Here is a 27,882-nt window from a genome sequence, read left to right on the forward strand (position 1 = left end):
AAATCAGTATTGGCATTGATCTCAAAAATCCCATACTGGTCGGGCTCTAAGAGCTAGCTTACATTTCCTGTCTTACATCAGATAAGATTAGATATATTTTTTAGATATGATGCTCTCTGTCTACACACCTCATCTTCACATAGAAGCACACAGCAGCTGCTAGTGAAGCAAGAGTGTGTGGATGAGGTATTAGTTCTTAAGTTTAACACATTTAGCGGCTGTTAACAATGCAGTCTGACACAGTGCTCACTCCACAAGGGCACTGCATTACTGTACATCTCAAGTTCACAGAGAACAATGAGGGAAAAACAGCATCACCGATCTGCTTTAACTAAATACTGTCAGGTATAGCTTAGCGAAAAACAAAAAAATACAGAACTTGTCAGAGCATTAACATGACAGACAAGTGACACTCTCCTTGTTCACAGACATACGGCAGTGCGGTGCTGAAGAATGAAAATAGAAGAAACACTGAAATGGATATTTGGCATTATTGCCACTCAAAGCAAAATTTTGGCCTGGCAATGGTTCCTGTTACAATTATAGGAGGAACACCAGCGGAACAGCAATTGCTGCAGGCACTACAGTTTCTGATTGAGAAGGCTGTGAGAAAATCCAAACCACTTCATTTTACAGTACACTTGATTTGATAAACACAAAGAGATTATAATTGAAGAGATCCACGTGGCAGGCACGGCTGCAGTAGCAACTGGCAAAGGGTCACGCAATCTTAGACCTTTGATTTTTCTGGGAGCATTAAACACTGTTTCACGCTTAAGGGTCCACATTTATCACTCTTGAGCTGTCTCACACACACACACACACACACACACACACACACACACACACACACACACAGAAACATTAAATGACAGGGGTCCACAATCAAGAAACTATAATACACATGCAAAACAACACTGGGTTTAGGAGTGTGACTGTGCGTGTTTATAAAAATGCATTTGCATGTTGCAACAAGTGTATTGAGAAAGGAAAGATGTTAATATGCTGTTGTTAAAATGGTGTTTGGTCATCAGGGACTTGGTTGGCTGTCATGCCCTGTTGTGTTAATTGGAAGGTTAGAGGAGGTCTGGATACTTTATACTTTGTATATGTGACACGATCACAGGGGTTCAAGGTCAGGAATTCAAGATGGGGTGAGAAGGCAAAGAGGGTAGGTGTCAAACAGTCCATACCTCCTGTCACAGCTTAACCCCCGACCTTATTGACACCCACCCACAGCCTCCTACACTAAACCTCCTGGCATGACACTCCTGTCTAAAGCCTGAGACTGCAGATGCAGGGAGGGGCAGAGGATGGCTCAGCTCAAGTGTTGTTCCAAGTACTTTAGCCACAAGCTTGTCAATCTGTTTCATGTCTTTGTGCGCCGCTGGAATCCTGCGCTGGTGTGCTTAGCACGCCATCACGATATTTCATGCTCCTTACAAACAATACGTAGGTGCTGGACATATTTCAAGAGTGTCTGTTTAGACTGGCAGCACACAGTTGGAAAGACAGGCTTGAAATTACGCACAGCCTTGCCAGGACAGGCCCGGTCTTCCAAGATCACGCTGTCTGTTTCTGACTGAGTTTGTTTCCGGAGGAATCTTCTCACCGTCACTCAGTTACTGGCATCACTGTTAGACACCACAATGAATGACATCACCACAGTCAGACTAGATGAGAATTGAGTTAATTGCAAATTGCATGGGAGTGACAGTAAATAAGAAGAAGGGGTTGGATTGCCTGTTTTAGTGTTTTCGGATTAAATTAAGTTAAAAAAAAAAAAAAGCGACTTTTTCAATTTTATAAATCAATCCGTTGGTTCACCTCACCAGCAGACCTATGTACTGAACATCAGTATGTTTTTTAGTATGAATTAAAATATCAGTTATGTATAAACTTTAAAATGTTAGTTGAATGCTTTTGTCTGATTCATAGTGACCATATTGGCACTGGCATTTCTAATTATACAGCTCTATTCACCAGTCCACTAGTACGGGTTCTGTTCTGATTTTTTCGCCTTATTTTTAACCATCCAGAAGACTTTAACCAAAAAAAATTGATTCAGAACTAGGGATTCACTGATTGTAAAAAATACCCAATGTTGTTATTTTTATTACACATCACCCCGTTTATGCCAGGGAAACAAATTAATCTAATAGGTTTGCATATGTGATGAAACATCTTAGTTGAACGACGTCAACCACTAACTAACTCTATGCACACTGTGTAACCAACTGTAGCAGAAGTGGAACAGACTTTTTTTGGAGTGATAAAGGACATCGTCATTCAAATTGAGAAACAGGAGAATCTCTTGTAGTTGCCATCTTTATCTTTATCATGACAAGTGCTGGAGAAGATTTTCACTGCTGTGCATTGCTGTCCGTGACAGGTTCCTGAAAGCAGTGGCATGCTCTGCTTTGGGGGCATTAGGAGGGAAGGGGAATGTGGCGCTATGTTTGGAATCTGAGATGGGTCCGCATGCCAGCCAGCACGTCTCTAGCCACCCCTACCCTTGTTACCCTCCCCCCTTCTCGCTCCCCTGCCTCCCTTTCCCTGGCCCTCCCTTGACGTCATCGCAACCCGTGTGAACTGAACTTCCTCCTGTTCCTCAGCAGAACCAGCATATTGATAGAAGGCAGCTCCTCTGGAAGAGCCTTGCTTCTGTTTTTAGCCAAATGACAGCCATGGTGTTTGCGTGTGCCCGAACCCTTTTCTGCACATCCTGTTGCATGTGGGTGGAAGTTTTCTCTGATTAATTTCAAGACACACCCCATTCAAAGTTGAGGTCAGAAAGAGGCGTTCCAAGCTATTTTATTTACTTACAGATTGACTGTTTTGCTCAATGACAGCAGTGATTAAAGGGCGGCCAAAAAGGCTATTTGCAACCCTTATGATTTTATTGTTTGTTATTAGGGATTGTTGATAGTTTTTAGAGGAAAAAAGCCAGACAATTTCTCAGCTGACCTCTGAACTTTCTCACAGTTCGTCAACTGAAGAGCTACTTAAACTCAGGGTTTCAGAATGGGTGGGGGATCCATCAAGATAATTGTGGATCCTTCTTGACACAGTCCATGACTCTTTACTTTGCTTTGGTATGAGTGTTAACATAGCTCCCTGCCTCATGCAAGGATAGACAGCAACCTGAATGTTTCAAATGCCCGCTGGGGTTTTCATCAAGGTTCTGAGGGATGCTAGACGAGTGTGGGCCTGCCTTCATCCCTCACAAGGTGACTGTCTATAGAAATGTCTTTTATGTCAATAGCTTATAGACACAGTTTTCTTTCATCACTTCAACCCTGAAGGCAGGTATCTCAGGTTTAGCAAATATGACTCCAGGTCTATGTTTTTGAAACATCCTAAATGTTGCTTTAGGATTCAACACTGAAATTAAATGTGTTTCAGCCTGACAGAAACAAGACAGGGGTGTGGTGATCAGGAGTAGGTGAGGCTTTTTGTTGACACTGAAGGTGTCGCGCGGGTCGGTGTCATAGGGTTTAAATTCCAAGCCATGCCAAGTCCATGCCAGGCCATAACAAAGAGAGCTTTGACTATCACAAATTAGCTTTCCATTGTGCAGTGTTCAATCAAGCTGAAGTCACCCGCTTTACGGGCTTGATGAGGATGTTGATGAACTGCAAAGGAAACATACTGCTCTGAGCTTGACATAAATCTCAGTGGTGGCAGAAACAATCATTGGCATCATTTTCTGCCCTTGTATGGACTGTATATTCTGATGAAAGGTGGAGATAGGGTTCCGAGAACAGACACGGATCATGTGGGCTTAGCTGATGTCTTTTCACTAACCTGGCTGCACCTGCACCACTTTTATTGACTTCATGCTGACAAATGTAGGTGAATTGTCTGTACTTTGCTGTAAGGCCACACAGATATGGCTGTAGTTAAGCTGCAAGGACTTAAGCTCAGAGCATGAGGCCTTGGCCTTTATTCAGCAGCGGCTAAAATCCTCATGAAAGTCATTAGTTCTGTGGCGATTGTTTTCAGAGATACAACTACACAAGCTGATGTTGTGCTCCAGATTTCACAAGAAAGGAAATAAGAGTATTGTCGGAGCTGCCAGCCAAGAGTTGGGCCTGACTTGACAGCACAGGAAACTACAACATAATGCCATCATCCGTTCAGAGCAATGACTGCTTTTTGGTTTTGCCTGCCCTTTGTGTTCTGATTTTCAGCTCTTCCATGTGGCATACATCCTCATCAAGTTTGCTAATTCACCTCGACCTGACCTCTGGGTGCTGGAGCGCTCTGTAGACAACGGGAGAACCTTCATACCTTGGCAGTATTTTGCACGTAAGTTCCCAAGTGATTGTGTTGTTACTAGAACATTTTTACATTCTTTAATGTTCCAAAATACTATATTTTCCCATTATATTTTAAATTTTCACCTCTGGAGTTGTTGGTTAGATTATGGGCTGGAAATCAGAAGGTAACACATATAATACTGTCAGTGATTTTGTAAGTAAATCTAGCAAATCTGGAATGCATGTTTGCATCTTTTAAGTAAATTCTATTCTCTGAAACAAATGTCTGCTTTTCCAGTGTACAATTTCATAGTAATCCCGACCTGATGAAAGCTTTTACACCTTATTGCACCTGGTAGCAGGTCTTCTCTTCAGATGGTGTGTTTTGGAATACAATGAAAAGAGATTGGAAAGTGATTCTGAAGAAGTACAGTGCAAAAACACAACAGCAGTAACCACTCATTAACATAACCCTTTTAAAAACACAGATACAAAGGATTACCTTGTCTTTGTAGTGAACAGTTGTTTGATCATAATTAGCAGATATTGTCTGAAAATGGGGCCTTTTCATGCCAGAATTTTTTCTTTCAATGCACAGGTGTAACTAACAATAGCCCGCTAAGCCATGCCAGAGATCCATCATGTAGAGTACCAGAGGCCCGGAACTGGCACTGCTGAATGGAATGCAGCCATTATTATCATTATTAATTTTTTGTGTCTTTCCTGCCATGGCAAGTCAAAATGTCTGCTCTGAAAAAAAGGCCCATTGTGAAGATGGATTAAAAATTGTTTATGCACACGCATTTAATCCTGGCACACTGATCAGCCTGCCTAAGAACTTAAGACAGGAAGTTTGTGTGTTTTTGGTTGTGTGGAAAAGGGAGGAAATCAAAACTAAAAACAGAACATTATAACTTTGAATGAATTCCAAGATAAATGTAAGGCTTAAAGGGATAGTTCAGAATTTTCAAGTAGGTTGTATGAGATACTTATCCCCAGTCAGTGTATTATCTACAGTAGATGCCAGTTAACCCACCTTCAGTTTGGAGAAGCAGGCAGGAGTACTGACATGGAAGCTAAACAATGTACTGCTGTTGATGGGGGCAGCAGCAAAATGTATTTTAGCCACCGAAAAAAAGGTATTCTAAAAAAGATCAGTATCAGTTTAGGTGTTCACTATATTTAGAATATTTTCACCAATTTGCATTGCTGTCAAACAGGCTTTCCTAAAGGTAACTTAATCCTTAAATGGTATCTACAGAGCCACCAGACTCCATTGACAAAAACAGTAATTTTACCATGCAGAACACAGGGTTGCTCGTCTACTGCTGCCTCAATGATTAGTTAGTGTTATTGTGTGACTGTGGAGTTTAGTTAGTTTAGATTCACTAAAGTCAGACTCCAAAATTAACAATTCAAAGCAGTGGTAGACCAGCAACTCTCACTCTGTGAGGCAAAATTTCTGTTTTTGTCAAAGGAGTCTGGTGGGTTTGAGGAGCACATAGATGGATATAACTGCTTCAGTTCCCCATCTGAAAGTTCTGTCTGATGGCAAGGTAAAGTGGTGAAAATATTCTGAATATAACATACACTTGATTGACACTGATTTTGATTCTTTTAGTTGGCTGAAATTAAAAAAAAATATGTTGCCTCCGTCCACAGCAGTACATTGGTTCTGAGCTGATAGCAATCTACTCTAGGTGATACATAGATTATGGAGAAGTATCTTACAGCCCCACGTCAATAAATTCTGAACTATCTTTAAAACTGTAACCTCTGGGGTAGATTTTGTGTAGAAAGCGGCAAGTGGTGGCATGCAGTACATTTAAAACTTAATTACCCTGCCTGTAACGTCATACCATTTCCAAATCACCTGAACTTCATACCTGAATACATACTCTTGATTTGCTGAGTTGGCCTTCCTGAGTTATGATGTGTAATATCCAGGAGGCACCTGTGTGCACAGATTGCCAGGAGACACAGCTGTAATTTATCTTTTTTACAGTATCAGAGTTTCTCTTTCCTGTATTTTGCACTTGATCCAAGGTCATGTTCATGCACAGACTCTTAAACAACTCTAATGATTCAATCACTTGGCTCTAATGTCTTCGAAGGTTGTTTTTTCCCCCACAAATGACGGTGATGTTATTAGGGCCACGGGGCAATCGCTCCGAGCACTATTGTTATACTGTGGATTTTTTCTTCTTCCTCTTCCGGACGCAATTTCGTCCTGCTACTAATTATATATCAAAACATGCGGTTTGATCGGGATCGGTGTGCTATTACTTTTCTCTACGGAATACAAATTTTTCGTGACGTAACTGCCCAAAAATTTGCATTGAAGTGAATGGGACGGCCGAAAAAAAATGAGCGAAAAAGAACAATAACTGGAGATTTTCAAACTTCTACTTCTCCGGCATAATTTCAGCTAGAGACTCCTTTTAAACTTTAAACAGTAGACACAAGTCTTGTGTATCGATGTATTAATCCACGTTTCGATAGGCCATATAGTTTTTTATCAATCCCTGTTCAATGACCATGATCATTTTTGGAGAAATTCTGAGATTATAATGGGTGTGTATTGCATGGAAAGTTCGTGTCACAGTGTGTGACATCATCGCCAGAGTGTAGAGGGAGAGAAGAAATTGTCAAAAAATAAATTTGAAAACTGTGCTCCAGGCTGCAAATTCCACATACAGAAATAATTTATACATAGAAACATAGGAAAATTTGTCTTCTCACTCACAATCCTCTGCTGCCTCATTGGCTCCCACATTAAAAATGCAGGAAGATTTGCAGAGTAGCTTTACAGAAGTCATCTATGTGATAATGTTATTAACTCAACATTAAAATGAAAAAAAAATGTTATATGGGTTGTTGATGTTTTTTTTTTTTCTTTTTTCTTTTATTTAATAGATTCAAAGCGTGAGTGTATTGAAATGTTTGGAAAGCAGCCCAATGCTCGTATAGTACATGATGATGACCAGCTCTGCACCACAGACTACTCTCGGATCGTGCCTTTGGAGAACGGAGAGGTAAAATATAATATTAATTTCTTTGAAACCCAAACCAAAATTGCTGTTTTTTCTGAAGTATCAAAAACAATCTTGTGAAATAAAATTGTTTTTGTTGTCCAGATTGTGGTGTCTCTGGTCAACGGTCGACCAGGGTCCAAAAACTTCACCTACTCGCCAGTGCTGCGAGACTTCACAAAGGCCACCAACATCCGCCTGCGCTTCCTCCGCACCAGCACCCTGCTGGGCCACCTCATCTCTAAGGCCCAGAGAGATCCCACCGTCACACGCAGGGTGAGGCACATACTGTACAACCTCACACAAAGGTGTCATGCTGGCAGAGTCTTGTTTCCCATTTGGGCAAGCCACATTTACAGCTCTGCACCACCTATCCTCCAGCTTCCTTTTTGCTGACACAAACACACGGACCTGCTGCCTCCTGCTCACACATTCATCCTTGTGAGGGCTTATTGCCAGATCTGTCTGTCCAGTCATATTGGTAATTCCTTTGGTAGAGACAGTTCGGACTGACTTGGACTCCACCAGGTTGCAGGTGCATAATATGGCACTACTCATTAAAGCAGTAGAATATACACTAATAAAAGTATCCTGTAACATTCCTTTAGTGAAACTGTAGGAAGTAAATCACTGAAATCTTAGAAATGTATCCTCCGGGTTCATGTCCAAGACAGCTCATTAATTTGTCTTTATTTGACACACTGAGAATAAATCACTGATGTCAGCTATTGATTTTTATCTTATCTCTCTTTTATAATGCACTGATTCACCCCATAAAACTAGCCTTAGCTCATGGTTTAAGTTTGCACTTAGTCAACATGTGTGACTCACTTCTGCTGCCAAGCAAAGCCAGACATTTTGTTCTGGTGTGGGTGATGTTGCAGATAACACGCTATTACTTTGAAATGTAGCTGAAGGTAACATTTTCCCCTTTTTGTTGATAGTATTACTACAGTATCAAAGACATCAGCATCGGTGGACGCTGCGTTTGTCACGGGCATGCACAGGTGTGTGGCGGGGGTCGAGACCAGGGCAACCCAAACAGGTTAGTAATGCTCTTCATCTTCAGATTTAATTATTTTACGCAGCACTTTTGTCTGGAAAGCTCCGGTTGAAGCATTTTTCATCACTCATTAATTATAACCTGAACTGGTTCCTTTAAACATTTCCAAAGTTAACTTTGAAGTGTAACTTCAATCAGGTAATCCATTTCATTTGTTTATTCATTAACATAGCTGTATGATCTCTTTCTACAATGGGCTCCTGTGTATAAACAGTGTACAGAGATGACTTAATGCTGAAAACATAGAGGCACAGAGATGCTGCCAGATGCAGTGATTTGAGTGATAGTAAACTGTTTATGAAGAAGAACAATTACCTCAAATGTTTGTACATTGACATCACCATTGTAAAGGGCAGCAGATTATTTCAGTTACTCTGTTTACTTGTAAATGGTTGGCAAAAGGGCAAGATGAGTGATAAAGTGCTGCTTTGAAACACTGTTGCTCTTGTTATTCTGAAGAGCTAAAGAGCAGAACAACATAGCCTCATGGATGCATTATTGTGTTTAATTGTTCACTAGCAATTATGGCTTTTTAAAATAATGCCCCCATTGGCTTAAAGCTACTCTTATCAATATGTTTTTATGAGTTTGGGCATTTTTCAGCTCACTGTTCAGTTTAGCTGTTTTGGTTTTATGGCCCCAACCTCTTGTGTTTTAGTCCTGTCTCACTGTCTTTTTAAGAAAACGGCTTGGATACATTACTTGCCAAGCACTAAACTACAGACAGACAAAGTTAAAGTAGCTAGTAGCTAAAGAGCCAGATATAGATCAGGAGTTGGTGGAGACCAAAACAGAGCTAAAAATACAGTGAATATTGGATTTGCATTCATCTGGTTGTCTGAAAGATGTCTCCAGACGAACGCTTGTTGTGTCTGCTGTATAAATAGACAGCAGTTTAACAACTTAATAAGATAATAATATATCTGTTTACAGCTTGTCCTGCTAGCCCCAAGTGTGCATAAAATCAATAAAAGGGAATACTTCACCCCCCCAAAAAACATTAACATCTGTATATCAGTTACTCAGCCTGTGTCGTGAATTCTTGAAGAAAACATTATTTTTCTCACACGCGTCCACGGTGAACGAAGAATCTACAAACTGAGAAAAGGCTTAATGACTTGAAGTAAATGGGTGTCAAGTATAAAAACAGCATTACTAAATAAAAACATCTGTTGACAGTCACACAACTCGTGCAGTATAATCCAAGACTTATTTATCCATTTGTATGATTTTTGTGCACACACAATTCCCCTTAAACCTTACTATTTAAATTGACTTCAGCATGAACAGTCTAAAACTTGAGAGATTTCAAGGTAACATGGGATGAGTAAAGGACATGAAATTGGTAATTTGGGGGTGAAATATACCTTTAATGAAGGTTTAAATCTGAGCATCATGAAATCTGTGTGTCTCCTCTCGTGTCTGCAGACTCCAGTGCGAGTGCCAACACAACACATGCGGGGAGTCGTGTGACCGCTGCTGCCCAGGCTTCAGCCAGAAACCATGGCGTGCCGCAACTGTTGACAGCCCCAATGAGTGTCTTCGTAAGTGTACATGTACAATTGTTCATTCAGTGTGTAAACAAAACCACACTCTGCTACTCCCCATGCTGCTGCTGGCTCCTTGAATTACGGCCCCCAGAGTGGACTGAAGTGTCCTCTTGCCTTGATATTTAAACCCTGTTGTTGATGCCCTGTTATGGTATTGTAGAGAGCCTCAGTGAAGACTTGAGAGGACATTCCTCATATGGTATGTATGATGATCAGCACAGTGCACAACTAGCTCCAGGATAACAACTTGGTTTTTTTGTCAGCTTAGCCAGGTAGTCAGCCAGCTAGCCAGTCCCGCGCCAGCCTACCAGGTCGTCCCCCATGCCAGCTTATCGGCGAGCCATCCAGTCAGCCAGCAGATCCTGTGTCAGCTGGAATCTAATTGCTTTGGCCTGTTGACAAATTTTCCTTTCATGAAGTGATCTTGTAGCAACCACATAAGAGGGAGAAAGATGAAGAAGACTCACGCGGTGGAAATGCACCCTAACCATTCATAAACATAAATGAGACACGGTGGTGGTATACAGGAAGAGGATGTGCCTTCTTGTTTAATTTGGGTTTTATAGTTTCTCCTCAGACTTAACAACTAGACCTTTCCGTGAATGAGTAGCTTAAGGTGCTTAAATACAGGCAGGGGAGTCAGAGGTAATTTGCTGAGGCATATAGAATAAATACTGTGTGTGTGTATGTGTGTGTTTGTGTGTGTGCCCGTCTGTCTCGGGGGTTTCCTCCTCAGCCTGCCAGTGTTTCTCCCATGCCTTCGACTGTTATTACGACCCAGAGGTGGAAAAGAGGAGAGCAAGTTTAGACACCTTCGGCAGGTACGACGGAGGAGGAGTGTGCATCAACTGCCAGGTATGAAATGCATGTCAAGTCTAAACTGATTCCTGTGTGTGCATGTGTGTGGTTGTTGGAGAGGAGGAGGGTATAAATTCTGTGTTGTCTTGTCTCTGTGTATCTTTATAAAGTATTTTATACTGCACCATTTTGGGTTGTGAAACCAAACTAATGTTTATTGAGTGTTAATAAAATATCCCTCTAAGATATGACGCAGATACAGAAAGTATTTGAATAAATTATGTCCCCTCAAATGTGTTAATGTGCATTTTCGACAAGAGATCCTAACCTATAAAGACCACTCACTGTATGTGCTCATTATTCCGATCTCCATGTTTAATTACATTGGAGTTAGGGTTAATATATTATTTGTGTGTTCTTCTGTAGCACAACACTGATGGAGTGAACTGTGAGCGATGCCTTGAAGGTTTCTTCAGACCTTTTGGAGTTCCTTCAGAGTCTCCCACTGGATGTATACGTGAGTTGCATTTTCTGTATTTGTACCCTCCATTTTAGATGTTTTGAACCGGTAATGAAACATTTTCATACTGATGCCTCTATTTGAGGCAAGCAAGTGAAACCATCAGCAAGTAGATTGGCCTTTTCTGTGGAGTTATTCTTGATGCCTGTCACAGGGTCTGATTCCCCGGAAAATTGGACCAAATGATTTATGGCATTCAAACCGGAAGAGACTATATTTACATTTTCCCAGACAAAGTCTGTTTGGTAGTGAGTTAGCAAGTTGAAAGGAAGCAGGAGATATTTTTCTTTAAAAAATAATATTTTTGACATTATATTTTGTGGTAATGGCTGATACTGGGCAGAATCTGCAAAGAGAAGAAGAAAATAATTGACTGAAGGGAAAAAAGCTAAAGAAACAGTGATAGACCATGAGCAAAAACACAAGTCAACCTTGGTTCAACACATGGTTTTACAAAGTTTAGTTTGTTTCACAATCATCATATTCGAGTTATTAAGCTTACATAGCCACACATAGATACATTACTACATCGCTATGCATCCTGCAAACAGCTCAGTTTAAAAATTTATTTTATTTCTCTCACTTCCAAAACAAATACATTTGCTAGAAATATCTTTTTGACACAAGGAGGTGTTGCTCCTGGAAATAAGAGCTTGTTTAATCTTTCAATCAGTTTCTTCTGTATTTAATAAATATTTAATAAATACAATGAAAGCATTATGAAAATGTTACTTGGTAGGGTTAATTCCAACCTTCTATTTCAAGCTTCTATTTTCAATCTGTTTTTAGTCTACACCACTAAATATTTTTGGGAACTAAATAATGCCTCACCATGTAGGTATCTGACCTGCAGTATATCTGACAAACAAGCAAAGCCAAAGCAGTGTTCATACTCAGAGAGAGGCATCAGCTCCTTGTTTGAGACAGACACAAAAGGCACCGTTGCACAAGCACCACTGGCACCACCGCTTGTATTATTGCTAAACTGGGCTCCGCTCCTGTTTACATTACTTTAATGGTCCATGGCTGTTCCTCGCCATATAAATAGCTGCCCGTTGTGTTTGGACATTAGAGGGTAGTGGAATTAAACTGGTTGCCCCGGGCGCTTTGAAAAGTAAACCATAAAATCCACAAACTCAATTAGGTCAGCTTAGCAGAGGAAGGTGTTCGTTTTGGCAAAAGTCAGTTAAGGTTTGGTAATTATTATTTCCTCCAGAGACCTCTCATTTTGAGATGATGAATGGTTTAAAGCTTGACTGATTTTTTGATGTTATGTACTCTGGCTTTGCTGAAAGTCATTTATTTGACATTTGAATCTTAAATTCAGGTTTTTTAATGAGGCTTTCAATGTCTGTTGTCATATTTTATGATTACCCCCAATTAACTCATCGTAAAACACACTTCATCCAAACTTGACAGAAACAAACAGTCTTTCCACTGTTCCAACAATCACCAACTCTGGTTTGGCCAAGTGTGCAGTCAAACCATTAAATTAGCAAAATAAAATGCAAAAAACCCAAATCAAAGATATATCCAGCTAGTCACCCATACCCAATGTAGTTCTCCAATAATGAAGCATTCAAATGTTGATTTAGAATTCTCAACACTATGAATGTGGTTTTGCACTATTCAGTCATATTATGTGCAATTCAAATACTTTTGCCTTCCAACCAATGTGCCTACTGTGCTGTGTTTCTGTTTATGGATGTCCCTGTTGGTCTACATTGATGCATCTTTAGTCATGTGTGCACATTTGTCTGTCAATGCTCATTGAAAAATAAGCAAAACATGCAACCCTACCAGCCTGCAGGTGTGATGAAAGGACTACAGCCGGCTGTGAAATGGGGTCTGGAAGATGTATCTGCAAGCCACAATTTGCTGGAGAAAACTGTGAGCACTGTGCTGACGGACACTACTACTACCCTCAGTGCATTCGTAAGTTTTTTCTCTCAACACATACACAGTGTTTACAAAATGTACCTTTACCCTTTACCCTTGTGCCTTTGAATTGTTGAGCTCAGTGTGTCAGGTAAACTGAACCCCTCTTTGACGACTGGAATCAGTTTCCTTTTCACCCTTTTTTAGCCTTTTGTGTTCCAGTCTGTCAGTTTTCCCCTTGAGGGAAGAAAACAACTTTTTTGGACTAGTTATTTTTTTTCACAAAAAAAGTATGCATTCAGTGCTGCAGGGCTTTACGCAGGAGGGTGTGTGCACATGTTACAGTATTGACTAACAGCTCCCCATGCCAAACCTCTATCTAAATAAACGGAGATATTAGACACACAAGGAGAGTTTCCCTCTCAAATCTCATTCTGATCTGGCCACAGACACAGGAGTCTGCAAGGGCGTAGAGATAAGCCACCCTGTCTTTCATCTTTCATCTTTATGGGTAGCTTTTATTTTTTCTTCTTGCTACAGCATTCAGCTTCTTTGTTTCTGGAATTTAAATAAACGTCTGACACGCACAGTCAGACTGTGGTGTCATCTAAAATGTTCATGCTTGTTCTATACCGTCATAACACATGAAAAAGCAACAAAACTGTATAATGCCCCAGGTGTATGCTTTTTTATCTCTTATGAAATTAATTCAGACTTGGAATTTTATGAGCAATAGATAGATTTATGACCAGAAGTTATTTTTAAAACTGGGTCTCTCATTTGGAGGCTGTTAGCACTGACATACTTGTCTTAACATGCTGACACAGTCATTAGGAGGCTGTCTTTGTTTCAAGAGACTCTTCACTGCTCTTGTGTCACTGTATGACATTTCTACAACTTGTATGTGTGATACAGTATATCAGTAAGTCCATTTAGTTTATAGGTTATTCCGTAAGGGTGTGATGTCACTGAGCGGAGACACAGTCAGTTCATAGCTGCTTTAAAGGTGCTATGCAGGATATTCAGAACATGAATTTAGCAGTAAACAAAAAAATTCTATGTAAGATACAGATAAGATACAGTGAAGTAATGGTGTCCTGAGCAGAGAAAGAAGTCACATTCCTGCTGTATGTGTTGTAATCCGAGCCTCTCTGTTATTTGTGTTTCTGAACATTAATGCATGTAAGCACTTTCCCAAAGTTTTCGACGGACTTAAGTGCATGTATTTGTTGGGGAGTTTGGGTTCCTGGGCCAAGAAAATTTTATAATTTCAATTAAAAATATGCAATTTCACATATGGATCAGTATTATTACTATGTCCTACACATATCTGGAACAGTTAGGGCAGATAATAAATAAACAACACAAACTTGCTGAAGACGTCCACTGGGGAACACCTACAACCATTAGCTCTGGGGGGAAAAAATCATATAGTCAGTTTGGCTGTGCTTCACGTGGATTTTACATTCATCTAGCTTAGGTGGGGCCAAACAGCTGATGTGCTGTTTCTAAGCTTTATAATTGCTGGAAAAATTGTGAATATGTTCTTGTAGAAACCAAAAATACAAGTATGAACCAGAAAATATCTCATTTAATGCTATATATGTAGCAGCAAGTATAAATATTGGAAGTAGGGGAACAGCTAGTCTGGCTCCGTCCAAAGTTACAGACCACCAAGACATGAGAATTAACTTATTTCCCAAAATGTCAAACTATTCCTTTGTGATGTTTGCCTCCAACTGCATTGTGTTCTCTTGTTTAGGTTTGTTTTCATGTGAATTTTAAAACATACAGCCAAAGCAATTCCCCACTGCAATAAATAACGTTGTCACTTGAGGTTTCACTTGAGGTTTCACTTGATCACAGTTTTCCATCAGTGGAGGTCTTAATGACGTTGCCTTTCATTTGCAATCAGGATATCCCGTATACCAGGCGACCACCAAATCCCCTGCAGGACCTATTGTGGGTAAGTTCACTCAACAACATCTTGCAGTGTCTCGTACCATAATTTAGCTTGATAGATGTCTTTAAACAATCATTTAAAATGCAATTACTGTTGATCCTCTTTATTTCTCCATTTTCCGCCCCTTTCTCTGTACAGGCCCCACCGCTTGCCCTGCGGGTTATTTTGGCTCACCCAGCTGTCAGCGTAAGTGTGATTACACCTGATATGTTGTGCTACAATAAAGGTGTTTACACGGCTATGCTATGTTAACTGCTTTTAAAAGCTTCTTCTCATTTGCATTTACTGTATCTAAAAAAGAAAATAAAAACAGCTGAAACTGTGTCTTCTTAAAGAGGTTTTTTACAGGGCAGTCCTTGGCTTTTTTTGTCACCTGAGTCACATTTACTTACAGGCAGCCCACGTTGTTAAAAAGGGGCTTTAACGGACAATATGAGGCACCACTGAGTCTGACTTGGTTTTCTGCAGAGTTAAATGTTGAGAACATGTGGCAGGGGTCAGTCAAGAAAGGCTTAGTGTATACAGACACGACTAAAGGTCAGATAGTGTTTGTATCCTTATGAAAACAGAACTGGCAGTATATTATTGTTGAGTTTAATAGGACAGTTGAAGTGTAATACATTGTCAGAATTGGCTGCTCAGTGACAGCAGATCTCTTGCAATTGTTGATTCTGATGGTCTTAAATTATCATGTCGGTCAGTGGGGATTTAAGCTGAAGTGGTCTGTGTCCTCTCTGGATAGTAATAGTCAGTTGGGACTGTGAGAACTAACCACTCTATTATTAGTTATGTGCTACATGTCCTTTTCAGGTTTCCTCCAAGCTGGGAAACTTATTAGTAATTTGGCATTTCTATTAAAACAAGACCTTTACCCCTGTCTCATCATCTTTCAGAAAATGTAGGCAAAAGAATAACTTCCCTTCACTTGTTTAAATAATCCTGACTGAGGAGGAGTTTTATCAGCAGAGCCTGAAAAGCTGATTGTAATGTTTTGGAGCTACTTAGAGGCAAAGAAAACCATGGCAGTCTCTCTGGTGGCTGTCCTGTGTTAGTGCCAAGTCTATTCACATACCAATACCAGGGGAGCCTTGGCAAGACTTGGGCACCAGTGTAGCCGTACCACTCTGTGCCACAATATGAGAATAGTTCAACTGTTGGAAGGAAGTATTTGTCATTGCCTGTTATTCAGCTAAAGCAAGAGCCCGGGCTCATTTATAGGCAGGCTTCAGGGGTTCAACAGTGATACTCATTTGAATTTCTATTCGTAAGGATTTAATTTGTTCACTTTTATTGTTGAAATAAACATTTCTAATATGTTTGTGCACAGAGTGTATATGTGACTACAGAGGGACATCGCACGGGGTGTGTGACGCTTCAGGCCGCTGCCTGTGCCGCCAGGGTGTGGAGGGGCAGCACTGCGAACGCTGTCGACTAGGATACTACTCCTTCCCAAACTGCGAGGGTGAGAAAGACTCACCATGCCAATCATCATTCAGTGTCTGCATGATTACGAAACATGACCTTTATTTTGAAATGGAGACGACATCCCAGAAAAGGAAACAGTTGTGATTATTTCTGGACTCATATCAGTACGGATTGTTAAGCACAAGGCAGTAATTTTAGTTTTAAGTTGTTGTTTTTCTTTTTTTTTAACCGATTATGCAGTATAAATATTTTAAGGAAACATGCAGTTGTGTGCAGAGAAAGGGAATCATAATTGCAGTGGTGGAATGTAACTAAATACATTTACCTAAGTACTGTACTGAAGTACAATTTTGAGTATTTGCATTTTATGTATACTTCTACTCCACTACATTTTGAGGCAAATATTTCACGTTTTACTCCACTACATTTGGCAGCTTTAGTTACTTTTCAGTTCAAGATTTAACATGAAAAATATGATGCATTTAAAATGATTGGACATTTAAATGAAACCTCATAACAGTATATTAAGTAGCTAGTTAAATAAGCCCTACCTTGAGAAAATTAAAAATGCTGCACGCATTACATAAATGCATCATGTGTTTGGAATTTATACATTTTCTAAAATGTACTTTTAATTTTGATACTTTAAGTACATTTTGATTCTGATACTTTTGTACTTTTACTTAAGTTAGTTTTGAATGCAGGATTTTTACTCGAGGTGGAACAATTTCACAGTGTAGTATTAGTACTTTTACTCAAGTAAAATATCTGAATACTTTTTACACCACTGCATGATTGGCAATTCTAATGAGAAAGTTTTAAAAACAGCAGCTCAAGGCCCTCTTTCTCTTCCTCCAGCATGTGTCTGTGACGGGGCTGGCGTGTCTGACACCGTGTGCAGTCCAAGTGGCCAGTGTATTTGCTTTCCCAACTTTGCGGGGCAGCAGTGTGACGAATGTGCACCAGGCTTCTATGGATACCCAGACTGTGCTGGTGAGTGGCTTTGATCCCTCTCTGACCACCAGTGTATTTACAATAGATAAACCAATTGGAAGCATGGGATCTGAGAGCTGGTGGAAAAAATGTTGCTGCTGGTTTCACTGGGCTTACTGTGGCCTCTTCTCATGACTCTGTGGAGCATGCTCATTCTCCCACAGTATCCCGTTAAAACCCTGTGTTGTCATCCAGATTTATTTATTAATGTATTCTGCGTGACACAACGTTTCACAGAGAGCTGGAGCATGAGAAATATATGGACTTCTTCCTTCTAGGGAATCAGATTCCTAAGAAGAGACAACTGGGAATCCCTGGAGGAAATCATATTCTTCTTATTTTAAACCCTTTTTTCATACCAGATCCACCTAACCCTAATGTTGATAACACTACATGCTTACATCCAAATTCCTTACTTCAATTTGTTTCTTGTCCCCAGTCTGCCAGTGCTCTCCGGAAGGCTCATCATATGGCAGCATATGCAACCCACTGTCCGGTCAGTGTCTGTGTCTCCCCGGGGTGGTGGGCCAGCAGTGTGACCGCTGTGCTTCTGGACTCAGGTTCCCCCAGTGCTCAGGTAACCACAATGTGGCTATATTTGCCCAAACTACACAGTTTATCATAGCCAGAAATTGTAATTTCAGAAATTATAGTTGGATTTTCAAATTTTCTATGTATTTGTGTTCATTTTGTGCTTCCAGCCCCCATCATTGCATGTAACTCCACAGGAACTGAGGTCACTGACCCTCAAACGGTATGTTACGCTCAATAAACTTCAATTATTTGTTGACCAAAGCCCAACCTTGTTCATGCTTTTTAAAAGCTTTGATAACTGAAGTGCTCACAATCTAAATCCAGCACCGGGCCCTTTGGGTGTGGATTTACACCACCTCAAAGCTGTACAACTGATAACACAGCTGTGCAGCTTAAATGTCTTTTACCAGCAGATTTTTACAAGGAAGTGTTGTTTTCCTGAAATGTAAATGTAATTAAAATAAAGGAAAAGAGACTTCCTTCCATCTTGAAGAGGAAGAAAAACAATAACAAGTTTCTGGAAGGTTGTTTCCTCTCTATTTTTGAACATATACTATGTTTGAAAGAAAGAAAAACTGCAAATTTCCAGCCATTCAGAAAGCTGGCACTAAAGTACAATATGTGGCCCCTTGTGACTGATTTCAATCAATCAGATTTTAAACAAATACAACCTGGCTTTCGACAGTTGCTACCAGTTCAACAATTCTTTCCGTATGTATTATTACAGGGCTCCTGCCGCTGCCTAGAGAACGTAGAAGGAACCCTGTGTAACAGGTGTAAACCTCTCTACTGGAATCTAGCTACAGGAAACCCTCGTGGCTGTATAGGTAAGTGACCAGAAATTTCAATACTGTGGAACAGACAATATATATGCAATATATTTATTTCATGTGCAATAACTCCCATTATGTCCCTGTAAATATCCCAAACCTGCTGCTCCCCCTTCTTCTTCTTGTGCTTTTTTATAGGTTTTCTTATATTTTTTCCACAATGTTTAAATTATTGTATTCTGTTCCACCAAAACGAGAGCTGCTCTTTTTAATTTCGCTGTACTTCTGTGCAATGACAAATAAAACTATTATTTTCTATTCTATTCATCTAAAATACCATAATAACCTTTCAGAATATTGTAATTCAAGTGGTCTGAGAGAAAGTTAGTCTTCTGCACCTCTTCTTGGCTCTATTTCCAGGCTTTATTCCAGAGAGAGGGAGTTCATATTGGCTGCTCTACGAACGCAGATGTGCGTGCGTATCTCTTCAGATAGTGAAAGCCTGATTCTGTGTCAAAAATGCAAAAAAGTTGCTATTCCAGCATTGGCTATCGCTGCCTACACTGCAACCCAAAAAAATTAGACAGAATGTCTACCAGAATCTCAGTCACAATTTGGTTGATTAAATTGAATGACTAATAATCGTACAGGTTGCTGTATGAAGTGAATGCACATGCCAATGCCCATCTTGTGGGAGTGGATAAGGACAGAGAGGGGAGAGCTGTAGGAGGAGGGCTCTATTTTTAAATTCTTGCAGGTTATGTTTTTTTTATTTTTTCCAAAACTGCAGCTTTAATTTTCTGAGCAGTGTAAGAAAAAAAGAAAATGCTTAGCTGACCTCCTGTCAGCCAGGTTTCCCTGTCTCATTTATTTTGTCAAGGAGTATTTGTTCTGATCACTGATCCCATTTTTTCCACCGCATTAAATCTCCAGTAGCGATCTGACAAGGCACTAATATGGGTCTTGGCCCCTTTAACCAAGACGATACATCAACACACCCCTGTCAACAAGCCCAGATCCAGTCTTCCTGTCTCTCAGAGGGGAGCTCAGGAATAACACAGAAATACACACAAAACTGTGGAGTGTGGAGCTGCGAATTAATCTGTGCAATATCATGCTGTGACTTTGCAGTAATGAAAAGTGCCACATTAAAAACAATACCTCTGGAGCTCTCCAACCTCCCACCCCCCATCCCCCAAAAAATAACTCCATCCTAATCCTTTATTGTGAAAAAAAGAACAAAAGTGGCTCCTATTTTCCAGCCAGTGAGAGAACAGCTTCAGGCTTTGTCCAGATACCTGTCTAATGTTACAGAACAAGAATGTTGCCACTACTGCACAGCCTGAAGACACAAGACGAGGGGGAAAAAAAGAGCTTTTAATATCCTAAGAATGCCTCTGCTTGACTGTGGCCGGACATTAAGGGGAAGCTTTTTTCGCTGTGTTGAAAGCAACCTGGGGCAGTAAAGCTCCTCTGGACCTTTGATGTGCAGATCTCTGAAGATTGTGGGGTTTTGTGCTGTTCTGTTTCACCCATGAAAGTGACAAAAATCCTGTAATCAGAGTCTATTCACTGTAGATCCCCCTTTATACTTTCATAACCCATGTCCTCTCTCTCTTTCTGTCTCATACCAGAGTGTCGGTGTGATGTGAAAGGGACCCTCAGTGGTGTTGGAGAGTGTGAACAGGTGAGTATTTCATTATTACCTGCAGTGATTGATACACATCTAGTAATCAAGTTGTGATTCAGATTTGGCAGAGATTTGACTGAATGGCTCAGCCACAGTTTTGTGAGATTTGTTTTGTTGCCTTATATTTTCCTGATTATCGGTTTGTTTAGAATAACGGAAAGTGTCACTGTAAGCCCAACGCATGTGGACATGTCTGTGAAACCTGTAAGGATGGATACTTCCTGCTGCAGAAAAAGAATTATTTTGGCTGTCAAGGTAAGTCATCCTTCTGAATCAAACTACGAACACCACATACATAGTATTTATTGTTAACTATACAGCAAATAAAATATGGTAATTTTTCTGACTCAAAAATACAATTAAATCCCCCTAGAACATTTTACATTTTTGCATGACATTATGTAAACAAACTGGCATTTAAAAGATTAAAATGATAAAAATGTATTTGAAGGTATTATTAGGACTAATGTTGGTTAGAATAATTAACTCAGTGAAACTAGAAAATAATATTATTTATGGTAGTTTATCGAGTATATCAGTGCAACTTTTAAAAAGTGAGGCATGAGGGTTATATCAGGTTAGCCAGGTTAACCAGAGAGGGCAGGGAAACGCTGCTTTTCAGTCTCGCATTACGTTGCTCATTAATCAAAAATACTGACTTTTACTCCCCTTGATAGGTTGTCAGTGTGATGTAGGTGGTGCCATCGGCATGTCGTGCGATGAGTCATCAGGACAATGTTGGTGTCGGAAGAATGTTACTGGCCGCGAATGCACTGAGTAAGATGTCTCTTAATGCATTAGGATTTGGGCAAAATTGAACATGAAATATTTTCTCTTTCGTAAATAGTTTACATAACACATTTAATGAACCTTGTTAGGCCAGCACCAAGCTACTATTTCCCCACTCTCCACCAACTGAAGTTTGAGGTCGAGGACGGCACCACGCCAAATGCCAGACCAGTGCGCTTTGGTTATAGCCCCCAAGAGTTCCCAGACTTCAGCTGGAGAGGTTATGCTATAATGTCTCCTGCACAGGTCAGTGCCTAATATGATTGATTCATCGATGTGATTTTTCATATATATTACAGTTTGGTCTAATTGTGGGACTATCTGCTACTTCAATAACCTTATAGCTTCCTTTTTCAGTCTATTCTGATGCCACAATGATTGTTTTGCTTTTACCTCTGCACTGATATTCCTGCTTTAAGCACACAACCTTCTATCATATCAGGGCACCATGTTCTCAGATCTTAGAACTAACACTATTTCTCTTCAGCCGGAGGTGATCCTAACGCTTACCCTTGGCTTTCCTGGCCTTTTCCATATTGTAATGCGCTACTCCACCCCCAAAAGAAAGGGGAGAGCACGAGTGAGGGCAAGGATCTTGGTGGTGGACGAAGCTGGTTTTCAGTCTTGCTGTGACTGTAAGTGAAGGGTCTGCCTTTCCTCTCTTTACCTTGCCTGCTGTCTGTTAATTAACCCACTCTCTCTGCTTAAAGAGATAGTTTGGATTTTTTGTAAGTTGGGTCATATTCGTATTTATCCATATTTTACATATTACCTACAGTAGATGGCAGTTGGCACCTGCCCAGTTTGGAAATGTAGGCAGATATACCGGCACGAAAGCTAAGGAATGTGATGTTACTGCTGTGGATGGGGGCAGCAACAAAACATATTTCCACTGACAAAAACAGTAATTTTACCTTGCATGATGTGGGAGTTTCTGGTCCACTGCTGTCCTGTTTGGTTCATTTGTTTGTGTTATTGTGTCACTTCGGTGAATCCGAACTAAACCCTTAAAACGCCAGAGTCACACAATAACACATCTACAATCTACAACTGAAGCCGTGGTAGACCACCAATGCCTTTAAAAAAAAAAGTAAAATCACTGTTTTTTGTCAATGGAGTCTGGTTACTTTGAAAAGAGTATAGAAGAGAGTATAGATGGATAGAACAGCTTCATTTACTCTTCAGAAAGGGTAGTCTGAAGTGGTGAAAATGTTATATATATATATATATATATATATATCTCACATCTTTTACATTAGGCCTTTTTTTAGTTTGCTAAAATATTGCTTAGCTTCTGTGCCTACTTCTCTAAACTGGGGGAAAGCTGACTGCCATCAGCTGTAGGTAACACGCTTACTATGCATAAGTATCCCATACAACCCCATTTCATAAAATCAAAACTATCTCTTGAGTTCTCTGCCCACCTGACATGATTTTTAACCTTTCTCTTAACCTTGTACTCTCATCATCTACTCAAACCCGTGCCATTGCACTCGTGTGTCACTCTCATTCCCGCAGAGGGAAGTCAGAATAACAGTACATGTTGACCCAAAAGATGGGAGGCAGCACTTATTCCGTGTGGTTCTGCGGTTCACTAACCCGAGCAGCACCAGTGTGACTGGTAGCATCAAGGCTACAGATAACAAAGACAGTGCAGGTGAGGCTGCCTCTGACATTGAATCAGCTTTTGCATTTCATGTACATTTCACATCATAAAATCTAACCCTTCATTGAAGAAATATAATTTAAAAAGTAGGGCTGCACAATATATATATATTTTTTAATCACCCTTGTGATGTCAATAAATAGAGATAAACGCAATATGCAATAAAAAGGCATTTTTAAATTAAAAGATAGCATCAATAAAAAACTGCAATTTAACAAATTTAATACTTATTGTCCTTATTCAACAATGTATTGATTATTTTCCTCATATCGTGCAGCCCTATAAATTACCCTAAATGTCATGTGTATGTAAGCTGGTGCGTTATGTGTCTTATTCTTATGCTGATGACGTCCCACTCGTCAGCTGCGAGTGTGCAACATTACAAACATTTCTGCATGCTTTTCTCCAGGGTCAGATCAGAGCAAGGAAGTAATATTCCCTGAGAGTCCGTCCCCATCCTTCCTCACTGTCCCAGGAGAAGGCTTCGCCGAGCCCTTTGCATTGACCCCTGGGAAGTGGATCATTCACATAAAGGCAGAGGGGGTTCTGTTGGTGAGTTTTCAAGCAAGACAAAGTTGTATTAATACATTTTGCACTTTTTTCATTCCTCTGTTCATTTGTTCACTGGAGAAAAATATAAATCTGAATATTACATTATTAACTATACAACAGACTGATTACTAAAGTGCACATCATCACTCTCCAGGACTATTTAGTGCTGCTGCCCCAGGATTACTATGAGGCACCTTTGCTGCAGGAGAAGATCACCCAGCCCTGCACATACTTGCCCGCTGCAAGCAGAGATACAAAGTATGTCTTTAAACATTATGTTCAATACGTTTGACTGTGTCAAACATGTGAGTACAGTGCCGACTCTCGCCCTTACTTCTTGCTTACCACTCATGCACGACACATGTAGTTTTTTGTTTTCACAGCCATCCATAATTTTCTTCATCTTTTTTATAGCTATAATAAATCATAATATACAGATGACTGCTACATGGCAAGGGGTAGGGGCAGACATTTCCAAATGTTTCAGCGCTATGTACTACATTAGCGGAGTGTATACAAGACAGATAGCAATGAAAATTTGCAGAATAATACTTGCATTACTGGAATGCTTATCAATATTTTATAAACAACTTTATTGGTATAGCACCTTTTTATAACACAGTGCTTTGACGGACAAAGCAAACCAAAAGCAGGACACCCAGAATGCAATATAACAACAACAAACCAAATAGGAAGGCAAACAAAAGGTTAAATTAAAGCAAGAGGACAGAAGACATTCTGCATAAATATATGAGATTTGGCTTCAGCTAAAGCAGGATGATCATGTTATTATCTCTCATCATTCTTGCTGCCTCTGCCTCTGCTTGTGTGTCTCTGTCTCAGCTGCTTGTTGTATAAGCATGTGGCCATGGATGGCTTCAGCTCTACACTGGGCTCAGAAGGACAACTCTCCAACCGCAGCGGGCGCAGGAGGAGGCAGGCTCGTGTTCGCCGTCCCACGCCAGATCACCCAGAGATGGCCGCTCTCAGTGGCAGACAGGTAAAAGGCCTGCATACACAATTTTAACCTGCGGATTCAGAGTTTGGTTTCAATATTGCACCTTTAAACCATGACTAGGTTGATCACAAAACTATAAAACCGACTGATGTCATTTGACAGGTTCTTATCTGCTGTTTCAAAGTCCAAAATGAATGCAGGCCATTGGGCTTTTAGCATTGTGACTCTGGAACCACTGCCCAATTAGCTAAGGTCAAAAATGTAACTTGCTTGTGAATGTAACTTGCTTGCTGATTCCTTTATACCTAACACAAATGGATAGTTTAGAATTTTTTAAAGTAGGGTTGTCTAACATACTAACAGCAGATGGCAGTCATCAGACCCCCAGTTTAGAGGAACAGACAAGAGTAGCAATGCACTGCTGTGAATGGGGTCAGTAAAAGTATATGCTATATTTACAAGATTTTTACCGATTTACCTTTGCCGTTAGACAGCCCTTTCAGATGGGAAATTGAAGTTGTCATTTCCATCTCTCTCTTTAGAGCCACCAGACTCCATTGACAAAAGCAGTGTAATTTTACCTTGCAGAACATGGGCGTTGCTGGTCTCCCAATGCTTCGAACAGTTAGTTAATAATAGTCAATGTTATTGTGTAACTTTGATGATTTAAAGGGTTAGTTTGGATTAATGATTGCCTCATTCAATCAAATCAAATCAAATCAAATCAAATCAAATCAAATCAAATTTACTTTATTTATCCCCAAGGGGAAATTCAGTTAGTCTGGTAGAATCCTGCCTGATGGCTGTAGGAGCGAAGGATCTTTTGTATTTCTCCGTCCTGCAACAGAGAGAGAGGAGCCGTCCACTGCTGGTTTTCTGGTCCATAAAGGTTTTGTGTAGCAGATGATCTGGGTATTTCAAGATGGCCTCAAACATCTTGACAGTATATCTCTTCACCACCTCCTCCAGTGTGTCCAACCTGGCTCCAACCACAGAACCAGCTCTTTAGACCAGTCTGTCCAACCGCCTTCATCTCTGTGTGTGATGCTGCCTCCCCAGCAGACTGCAGCATAAAACAACACACTACCACCACAGACTGATAAAACATCTGCAGCATCTTACTACAGATGTCCAGAGATCTGAGCTTCAAGAAGAAAAAGATGCGGCTCTGCCACTTTTTGTAGAGATCGTCAGTGTTTAGGGAGCAGTCCAATTTATTATCCAGGTATACACCTAGATACTTGGCACCACCTCCATGTCCACCCCACAGGTATTCACTGGCTGAAGAGGGGCTTGAGCATTCAACCCCACTTGAGAAAATCTGACCCTGTCCCTTTAAGTAGTTTGTCTTTTTCATTCTAATAGAAAAAACTTTTTTGTATGATCTGTGGCCTATAGACGCAGCTACAACTCAGTCTACGTGTGCCTCGTCCTGGCCTATATGCACTTGTCCTGGAGTATGCCAGTGAGGTGGATGCTGTCCAGAATGTCAACATACTCATCAGTGGCCAATCAGGTGGCCAGATCCCCGCCAGGGCCAATATTTACAGTTGTGCCTACAGGTGAGGTCCTGTGTTAGTTGCTTTAGCTTTCCGAAGATTTCTTGTGCTAGTGTTTTGTGGATTTATATCTTTACAGTTTGGACAAAATAATAATGTTTCAGAATTTGAAAGTTGTGGAATACATTTTTTATATATGTCTTTCACCTTTGCAGCTTTTTGTGCCGGAGTGTGGCAGTGGACAGCAGTAATCGGGTGACAATGTTGCAGTTTACTCACAAGACAGATGTTCTTCTGCAAACATCCACTGCATCATTCCTGCTGGTGAGGGAAATGTTTCCCTAAAATATTCATAATATCAACATGTGGACACCAGCTCGGAAGTTAAAATACTTTTGTTTCTCTCTGTAGTATAAAGTGTATGCAGTCCCTGCAGAAGAGTTCTTCATCGAATACGTACACCCCAAGGTGCTGTGTGTCTCCACTCATGGCCGATTCTCTGAGGACACGTAAGTCAGCTTGAATGAGCCCTGTTGCATGCTTTTAATAATATTAATCAAGCGGAAAACTTTTCAACGCCCAAGTGTAAGCTGCAATTAAGGAGGTGATGTTACAAAGCTAGACCTCTTCACTGTGTTGTTGCTTTGGAGTGTGGAGACAAACATCTGTTTTCCAGGTGTGATTTCACACATTCCTCCAGGTGTGCAAGGTCATTTACCTGAGGCTAAACTTGGGGTCAAACTCTCTCTTTCTGTCTCTCAAAATGCACTCTCACTCTGAACTCAAAGACCAGGTTAGATGTTGCAATAACATATTTGTTTACAGCTGTCAATGTCTAGTCTTTTTTACGGTGTAAATCCATTCCAAACAGCATAGAAAAAGCCTTTCCAAAAGGGAAAATATGTGGCGAAAAGAATTTGTGGGAATAGACTTGAAACCAAAGGTAAATCTTTGAATTCTTTTATGTGGATGTCCAATCTGAATTGATGATAAATGTATTCGATTTAAGCAAAAAGTTCCTCAGAGCTTACTACACTGACTGAGAAAAGCTGTTTTCTCCGGCTCATGGAGCTGTGCCAACATGTACCAGGATGCATTGCACACAAGCTACTGAGCCAAAACATAAGTGTTGCTGAGGGCAATTAATTACACCTATTCTTGTGCAGGTAATAAAACAAAAACATCAGGTAGAAAACAGATGGGCGTCATAGTCTGAACCAATGTGAGCCAAGATGGCAACATCTTCCACATTAAAGCTTCATTCCTTCCATTTTTACCTTTCACAATAAAAGCCCAACTTAGCATTTTACTAAGAGGCTACTCAGCTAAATAGCTTAAAATAGCATTAAGTGATTAATACTCACTCAATGGTCATCTGTCCTCTCGTTCCTCTCTTAATGATCTTGAAGAAGATCTCCGGCACACCACTGGTCATACCATACTGTGTTAAACTAAAGCTTTGTGTGTGTATATTTAGTGTGTGATGTCAGGATTTCTGCACATTGATGAGACAGAGTGTCTGATAACCAGAGGATTTCAAGATTTAAAAAAGGATTACTGGAGATCAATGTTGTTTTATTGGTCACAGCCTCTGACTGGCCATTGACCCCCACATTGTTCTGCTACAATAACACTTGGCAAACACTATCATCAGGGCTTTAAGTAACAACATCTTGTTGCTGTTTACTGTTTCTAGCCGGCACTGCATTCTGAGGCAGTTCGACAAGCCAACCTCAGCCTGGATTTTGTCTGCTGCCCATGATGGACAGCTTTCCGCGGCACCAGCTGTTTCTCCCCAACGAGGAGAGAATGAGGACTGGAGACGGAGGAGACAGAGCGGGGTGTTCCCTCTCCGAGAACCTCAGAGTGATGGGATACTGCTTAAATACCCTCAGGTGAAAAGCTTGTTGAATAATTTAAGATTTTCTGGACTTAACCCT

The 27,882-nt window shown here is 40.4% G+C and overlaps 1 protein-coding gene across 1 annotated transcript in view; it reads left to right on the forward strand.

Annotated features, from left to right (window-relative positions):
* Positions 1–27,882, forward strand: part of LOC131980768 (laminin subunit alpha-3-like) — a 64,252-nt gene that overhangs the window by 7,121 nt on the left and 29,249 nt on the right. Inside the window, exons 3-29 of the mRNA XM_059345069.1 lie at positions 4,194–4,311; positions 7,179–7,297; positions 7,400–7,570; positions 8,239–8,339; positions 9,786–9,901; positions 10,644–10,762; positions 11,132–11,222; positions 13,029–13,160; positions 15,019–15,069; positions 15,205–15,252; positions 16,394–16,528; positions 17,350–17,484; positions 17,924–18,061; positions 18,186–18,238; positions 18,746–18,845; positions 20,423–20,475; positions 20,628–20,733; positions 21,156–21,255; positions 21,357–21,513; positions 22,786–22,924; positions 23,343–23,485; positions 23,640–23,743; positions 24,329–24,485; positions 25,842–26,005; positions 26,158–26,266; positions 26,354–26,451; positions 27,639–27,837. Of these exons, the coding sequence (XP_059201052.1) occupies positions 4,194–4,311; positions 7,179–7,297; positions 7,400–7,570; positions 8,239–8,339; positions 9,786–9,901; positions 10,644–10,762; positions 11,132–11,222; positions 13,029–13,160; positions 15,019–15,069; positions 15,205–15,252; positions 16,394–16,528; positions 17,350–17,484; positions 17,924–18,061; positions 18,186–18,238; positions 18,746–18,845; positions 20,423–20,475; positions 20,628–20,733; positions 21,156–21,255; positions 21,357–21,513; positions 22,786–22,924; positions 23,343–23,485; positions 23,640–23,743; positions 24,329–24,485; positions 25,842–26,005; positions 26,158–26,266; positions 26,354–26,451; positions 27,639–27,837 (3,156 nt within the window). The remainder of the gene's footprint in view (positions 1–4,193; positions 4,312–7,178; positions 7,298–7,399; positions 7,571–8,238; positions 8,340–9,785; positions 9,902–10,643; positions 10,763–11,131; positions 11,223–13,028; positions 13,161–15,018; positions 15,070–15,204; positions 15,253–16,393; positions 16,529–17,349; positions 17,485–17,923; positions 18,062–18,185; positions 18,239–18,745; positions 18,846–20,422; positions 20,476–20,627; positions 20,734–21,155; positions 21,256–21,356; positions 21,514–22,785; positions 22,925–23,342; positions 23,486–23,639; positions 23,744–24,328; positions 24,486–25,841; positions 26,006–26,157; positions 26,267–26,353; positions 26,452–27,638; positions 27,838–27,882) is intronic.

The sequence above is a fragment of the Centropristis striata genome, chromosome 11 (genome assembly GCF_030273125.1).
Source record: "Centropristis striata isolate RG_2023a ecotype Rhode Island chromosome 11, C.striata_1.0, whole genome shotgun sequence".
In the NCBI taxonomy this organism is placed as follows: domain Eukaryota; kingdom Metazoa; phylum Chordata; class Actinopteri; order Perciformes; family Serranidae; genus Centropristis; species Centropristis striata.